This window comes from Ranitomeya variabilis, chromosome 4 (assembly GCF_051348905.1).
Source record: "Ranitomeya variabilis isolate aRanVar5 chromosome 4, aRanVar5.hap1, whole genome shotgun sequence".
In the NCBI taxonomy this organism is placed as follows: Eukaryota; Metazoa; Chordata; class Amphibia; order Anura; family Dendrobatidae; genus Ranitomeya; species Ranitomeya variabilis.
This window is the reverse complement of record NC_135235.1, coordinates 581,293,275-581,301,285: the sequence shown is the minus strand read 5'-3', so window position 1 is coordinate 581,301,285 and position 8,011 is coordinate 581,293,275. Positions and strand designations below refer to the sequence as shown.

At 39.6% G+C, this 8,011-nt stretch overlaps 1 protein-coding gene across 1 annotated transcript; it reads right to left on the bottom strand.

Moving 5' to 3' along the window:
• Positions 1 to 608: 608 nt before the first annotated feature.
• Positions 609 to 7,295, bottom strand: SOX18 (SRY-box transcription factor 18). Its single transcript, XM_077252964.1, has 2 exons — positions 6,796 to 7,295; positions 609 to 1,921 (listed from the first exon to the last, which is right to left on the bottom strand). The coding sequence occupies exons 1-2, from the start codon at positions 7,103 to 7,105 to the stop codon at positions 1,134 to 1,136; spliced, it is 1,098 nt and encodes a 365-aa protein (XP_077109079.1). The 5' UTR covers positions 7,106 to 7,295; the 3' UTR covers positions 609 to 1,133.
• Positions 7,296 to 8,011: the final 716 nt, after the last annotated feature.

Genomic DNA, 8,011 nt, shown 5'->3' with positions numbered 1-8,011 from the left:
ATAAAGTAGGGCAACTGTTTCAGCACACAGAATTTATATTGACCCCCATAAGGTTTGTCCTAGAAAGTTGCAGTGGGGTAATATCGTGTATCATCAATGTAGTGGATGACGCAGATCTCATCTCAATTAATGGATGGCAATGTAATTATAGGCTGAGGAATAGAGATAGTTTACAATTCCTATAACACAAGATGTTCTTGGTTGGAATGGACAATCGGGAAGAGAAAAAGTGATAGGGAAAAAGTGACCTCAGCGCCCGTGTGATGACATCACTAATTTTGCAGTCTCTGTTTTCCACTTAGGAAATATATTAATACATAGAAGCAAAAAACTTGCAACTCATCCTTTTAGTAATGCAGGATATGGATTCATGTGTTGAATATGTTCCCAATTTTAAGAGCAGTTCCATGTACGTGTAAGGCTACGTTCACATTTGCGGCCAGCGCCGCAGCGTCGGGCGCCGCAGCGGCGCCGCATGCGTCATGCGCCCCTATATTTAACATGGGGGCGCATGGACATGCGGCGCACTTGCGTTTTGCGCCGCATGCGTCGCTGCGGCGCCCGCGTCCAGGCGCAGAGGACGCAGCAAGTTGCATTTTTGCTGCGTCCAAATTCAATGAAAAAAACGACGCATGCGGCGCAAAACGCAGCGTTGTGCATGCGTTTTGCTGCGTTTTTGTTTGCGTTGTGCGCTGCGGCGCCGACGCTGCGGCGCACAACGCAAATGTGAACGTAGCCTAACCTGCTTTAACCTTGTAAATCTGAACATTCCACCTTAAGCACTGAACATTGTGGTTATTTCTCTCTCCTACAGCTTTCATTGTGTACAATCTAATTTATTAGCTTTTAGTTCCCCTTAAATACAACTCTGCAGTTACTGCTGTATCCAATGCTGAGATCACAGCGGCACTGTGTAATATCCAAGGTCAGTCCCTTTATACTGTCTGCTGCCTTGTTCCCTAGTAAAAATACTAGAGTGTTGTCCTCCAATGACCCTATTCCACATTCCTATATCACAGGGATAATCTGCACTTGGCACCCAGCTGATCGCTGAGCTAGGGCTGAGCCTGCCCCATACTGGTGCCCATCTGCCACTATAGGCACCAGTCATTTGCTCACTCTGTAGAGTCTTGTCAGCCTGTGATACAAGGACTATAGTACATAGTGGTGCTGGCATCAGAGAGAGCAGAAATCAGACTGCTCTCCTCACAGGGCATAGTCCTAGCAGTAGCCAGCTTGGTCATTGGCAAGTGATACCCAGGAATAGACACCTGAGTCCTGCTCATATTCAAATATTGGTCAAATTCATTGCGGTCGACATCAACCCATAGGTCAGATGGATTCAGATGATCCATGGTGTCCAGCTGGGGTGCTTCAGGAGGTGGAGAGAGCTGGCCCAGTGGAGTGCAGCTTGGAGGACCACCCTGAGGGTTGTAGTAGAATGCAGCAGACGGTGGAGTCCTAAGGATAGTACTCATATGAGATGGCGAGGGAGTGTATGCTATAGAGAGCTCCCTCAGCGTCTTCTCTTGGCCATACTCAATGCCATGCTGGTAGGATCTAAAGGGCATGGGCTCAGTATCCTCTTGCATATGAGGTGGGAAAAAGGCTGGTTCACCCTGCTCCAGAACATCCAAAGGAGACATTTCTGGAGTTGGCAACCCAAAACTCTCCAAGTCGTTGGAAGCCAAAGGCTGCAGTTCTCTGAAGTGGGTGAGGTTGGAAGGAGCATGTCCTCCTGAGTATCCCTCAGGCCTCAGCAATGGGACTGACTCAACTCTCTTCATCTTCTTGGCCTGCTTCTTCCTACGTGGGCGATACTTGTAGTTTGGGTGATCATGAAGATGTTGAACACGTAGACGTTCAGCCTCCTCCACAAAGGGGCGCTTCTCTACTGCAGTCAGACTTTTCCAGGACTGACCTGAGAAAATGAAACAGTAATGTCATATAAATGTTCAATAACTACTATAATAAAGGCTACTTTCTATGGACACGCATATACCTAATATAATACTGACCTCAATAGAGAAAAAATATAATTACTATAATAACACTGTCCCAGTGTACAAGAATATAACTACTACAATGCTGCCTCCTATGCGCAAGAATGTAACTATTATAATACTGCCCCTATGTACAAGAAAGTACTATAATACTGCCCCTATGTGCAAAAATATTACTACTATAATGCTGCCCCTATATACAAGAATATAAGACTAGAATACTGCCCATATGTAATATATACTATAGTTAAACAAATATGAAGATTCCATTATGAACAAGAGTATAACTACTATAATACTGCCCCTTTATGTACAATAATATAACTACTATAACACTGCCCCTATGTACAAGAATACAACCAATAAAATAATATAGCTAAAAATAACTTAGAATGTAACCACTACAATACTGCTCACAATGTACAAGAATATAACTACTATAATGCTGCCCCCTATGTACAAGAATATAACTGCTATAATACCCCTACTATGTGCAAGAAAATAACTACTATAATGCTGCCTTCTATGTAAAAGAATATAACTACTACAATACTGCCTCCTATGTATAAGAATAAAACTACTATAATACTGCCCCTATGTGCAAGATTATAACTACTATAATACTGCCCGCTATGTACAGAAACATAACTGCTATAATACTGCCCCCTATGTACAAGAATATAACTGCTATAATACCCCTACTATGTGCAAGAAAATAACTACTATAATGCTGCCCTCTATGTAAAAGAATATAACTACTACAATACTGCCTCCTATGTATAAGAATAAAACTACTATAATACTGCCCCTATGTGCAAGAATATAGTATAACTACTATAATACTGCCCGCTAGGTACAGGAACATAACTACTATAATACTGCCCCTGTGTGCAAGAAGATAACTTATATAATACAGCCCCCTATGTACAAGAATATAACTGCTATAATACTGCCCCCTGTGTACTAGAATATAACTACTATAATACTGCCCCTATGTACAAGAATATAACTACTATAACACTACCCATATGTACAATAAAACTACTATAATACTGCCCTATATGTACAAGAACATAACTAATATAATACTGCCCCCTATGTACAAGAATATAACTACTATAATAATGTACAAGAATATAACTACTATAATACTGACTCTATGTACAAGAATATAACTACTATAATACTGCCCACTATGTACAGGAACATAACTACTATAACACTGCCCCCTATGTACAAGAATATAACTACTATAATCCTGCCTCTATGTACAAGAATATAACTACTATAATACCGCCCGCTATGGACAGGAACATAACTAATATAGTACTGCCCCCTATGTACAAGAATATAACTACTATAATAATGTACAAGAATATAACTACTATAATACTGCCCCCTATGTACAAGAATATAACTACTATAATAATGTGCAAGAATAACTACTATAATACTGCTCCTATGTACTAGAATTTAACTACTATAATACTGCCCCCTATGTACAAGAATATAACTACTATAATACTGTCCTCTATGTATAAGAATATAACTACTATAATACTGCCCTCTATGTACAAGAATATAACTACTATAATACTGCACCTTATGTACAAGAATATAACTACTATAATAATGTACAGGAATATAACTACTATAATACTGCCTCTTTGTACAAGAATATAACTACTATAATACTGCTCGCTATGTACAGGAACATATCTACTATAATACTGCCCCCTATGTACAAGAATATAACTACTATAATACTGCCTCTATGTACAAGAATATAACTACTATAATACTGCCCGCTATGGACAGGAACATAACTAATATAGTACTGCCCCCTATGTACAAGAATATAACTACTATAATAATGTACAAGAATATAACTACTATAATACTGCCCCCTATGTACAAGAATATAACTACTATAATAATGTGCAAGAATAACTACTATAATACTGCTCCTATGTACTAGAATTTAACTACTATAATACTGCCCACTATGTACAAGAATATAACTATTATAATAATGTACAAGAATATAACTACTATAATACTGCCCTCTATGTACAAGAATTTAACTACTATAATACTGTCCTCCTACGTACAAGAATATAACTACTATAATACTGCCCTCTATGTACAAGAATATATCTACTATAATACTGCCCTCCTATGTACAAGAATAGAACTACTATAATACTGCCACTATGTACAAGAATATAACTACTATAATACTGTCCCTATGTACAAGAATATAACTACTATAATACTGTCCCTATGTATAAGAATATAGCTATTATAATACTGCCTCCTATGTACAAGAATATAACTACTATAATACTGCTTATATGTACAGGAATATATCTACTATAATACTGTTGTTCTCTGAGCTTTTATACTCTTGAATACAGTTCAGCAGCACATTCTCCCTGGAGATTTTTTAATAAACGTCATAGATGAGGTATAGCTGCATTTGTGTCAAGTCCAGACAGTTCATTCTAACGAAACAGTCTGATACATTCTGCCAGCACTCATACATAGCAACAATAAGGGCAGGTGAGGTCATTCTGATGCTGATGAGGGAATCTGTCACCATGTTTTTTCTGCGTTATATGAGAGCAGCTGGATGTAGTGGCAGAGAACCTGATTCCTGTAGTGTCAGTTCCTGGGCTGCTTGCTGCAGATCTACCAATGCTCTGAATGCTGAATTCTGTATAACCACCACCTCCACCATTGATTGACAACTTTCTGCCTATGCAGTGTATGCAGAAAGCTGCCAATCAGTGGTGTGGATGGGGTTCTACAGAGCTCGGTATTCAGAGAACTGGTAAATCTGCAGCAGAGAAAACAGTGAGTTTATAAAAAATGCTGGGGGTGGGATTATACAGAGCTCATGAATATGGAGGACTACATGGCAGCAGTTTTACTAGTCGTCTAGTGATAATATGCAAATACAAACCAAAACGACAGCAGGCAGCCTAGTAAGTCACACATAGCTGGAATCAGGGTCTCTGTCCCTATATTATGCAGCTCTCTGATTAAGTGACAGAAACCTGGTGACACAGGGGCAGACATATCATTGATGCCATCTTTCTAGCTGCACAGGGACCAAGAGGTAAGTGGCCATTTCTACCTCCAAAGCAGATGGAATTGTGCATTAGGCAGGGTTCACATTACATTAATGGCAGTGCGCTGACGGCATCCGGTACATAGCGGCACTAGTGCTATGTAACGGATGCGTTAGCCCACCCATTGACTGCAATTATGTAGCGCATCGCTAACGTATGTCATAATCGGCAAGCGTTAGCGATGTGCCGTCATTCTGTGACGGACCCTCGGACGCGGTCTGCAGCGTTTCGGGGTCCGTCACCGCTAGCACAGATGAAGCATCTGCCACTAGTGCGATCGCATAACGGCACTTGCGTTAACGCAGTCCATTTAACGCATGCATTGAACAGACTGCCCTAATGCAATATGAGCCCTGCCTAATGAAGAGCTCGTGGGCTGCAAAGGGCCCATATATTGTTCCTGCACAGTTGTTCTTTTCTATCAGCATCCACTAGTGTGGTGACACATTCCCTACTGAGAATTGTCTACAGTAGTTTCAGCGTAACAAACCCTCAGCTATGGGAAGAATTTGTGCTATACAGACTGTCATTCTCCTGTTCCTATTCTCTGACAGTAAGCAGAGATATTTTAAACTTTAGAATATTAAAGCACAAAGTACATTAGAAAGTAGCTGAACTTTTTTTTTATTATACAATGATTAAACTTCTAGAGGAGATAGGTAGCTATATATGAGATAGATAATAGATAGATAGATAGATAGATAATAGATAGATAGATAGATAGATAGATAGATAGATATGGGATAGACAGATAGAGATATATAGAAAGAAAAATAGATAACAGATAGATTGATAATATATAAATATGAGATAGATAGATAGATAGATAGATAGATAGATAGATAGATAGATAGATAGATAGATAGATATGGGACATATATATATATGAGATAGATAGATAGATAGATAGATAGATAGATAGATAGATAGATAGATAGATAGATATGGGATAGATAGATATGAGAGATAGATAGATAGATAGATAGATAGATAGATAGATAGATAGATAGATAGATAGATAGATAGATAGATATGGGATAGATAGATAGATATGAGATAGATAGATAGATAGATAGATAGATAGATAGATAGATAGATGGGTAGATAGATAGATAGACAATAGATATACCGTAGATAGATGATAAAGAAAAAGGCATATATATGAGATAGCTATGAGATAGATAGATAATAGATAGATAGATAGATAGATAGATAGATAGATAGAAATTGATAGATAATACATAGATTGATGTGTGAAATGGATGGATAAAAGAGACATAGACAGATATGTGATACATATTAGACAAATAGATATGAGCGATATATCTAGGTGGATGGATGGATATATTGATAGAGCAGAATAATACTCACGACATATAAACACTTTTCCATATATATATATATATATATATATATATATATATATATATATATATATATATATATATATATATATATATATACATATATATATTACTCTTCTCTGCCAGTAGGCATCCCATCTCACTGTGCCCTTCCGCACTATATCTCTCTGTCCTCTGCACGCCCCGATGTCAGTCAGTCCTATACTAATATCAGCTCGTCCTGCATTATCTGTGGCGGTACAGAACAATTCATGCCGGCTGTCCTCCCCATCCCATCACAGAACTCATTCTCACCTAACATCTTGCTTAGTACAGCATTGTGTAGGTCCGGGTTTTGCTGGGCCAGTCTCTTCCTTTCATCCTTGGCCCACACCATAAAAGCATTCATGGGGCGCCTGATTCGAGGGTCACCAGGCTTCTCATCAGAGGAGCTGTATCCGCCATATCCAGACTGGGGACTTGGAACAGGACTGACCTGGGCTGTGGGAGAGTTGGAGGTTCGGCCGGGATCAGGAGCAGCGGCCGGAGGTGGGACCCATGAACTTCCACCACCTCGACCCAGAGTAGTCTCCTCTCTGCAGTAATTTGACTCAGATCTATGCATTCCAGCTAGGCAGATCCTGTAGACAAAAGTGGGCGCACACAATGTGGGGTGTCCTCAGGTAATGCGCTGTGTACTCCGCCAAAGAAAGTACAGATCTGATCTATCTATCTATCTATCTATCTATCTATCTATCTATCTATCTATCTATCTATCTATCTATGTCTTCTCTGCCCTGTCACTGTCCTGTCATCCAGCATCCAGCTGTTTGAGCAGTTTGGACTAATATGGATCAAATATAGAAACTTGTAACCAATCAGCTGCAGGATGGGAGGAGATGAATGCAGCTGGGGGGGGGAGAGGAGGGGCAGCATGAGGGTCTGATGTTCTACAAAGCCCTGGGCTTGTATATTCAGCATGGAAGAAGTTAACCCCGCAATGCAGTAAATTGGCATATTTGGTCAATGTACATTATACCATTAGCCAATTGTACCATTGTACAGAATAATGTTCAGTGCTGTACTTAGATTATATCTGTACCAGTCATATGAAAAGTCCCAGCATACCTACATTGATTGTCAGCTTATGTAATCAGAGTGATTTATTTTAAATGAGCTGAAAAGAGTAATCGAGGAAAGGAAGTGATTGGTGTTTTAAGCACATTTCTAACTCACAAAACTATTCTGTGTCCCTCAGGGGCTGGCTGGCAAGTTTCAGCCTGGGGGGCAATCACAAGGCAGTGGCCCTCGAGTTGCGATGGCCTTCCTTTTCCCTGCTTATATCTGGCCATTGCATTAAAGTAGCAGAGATAACAGGATTTAAAAACAGGCTGTACACAGATATGGGAACTGAACGGAGCTTGCTGCATAGATATGGGAGCAGAATCGACCTTACTACAGAGATATGGGAGTAGAACAGAGCTTACTATAGAGATATGGGAGCAGAACAGAGCTTACTACAGAGATATGG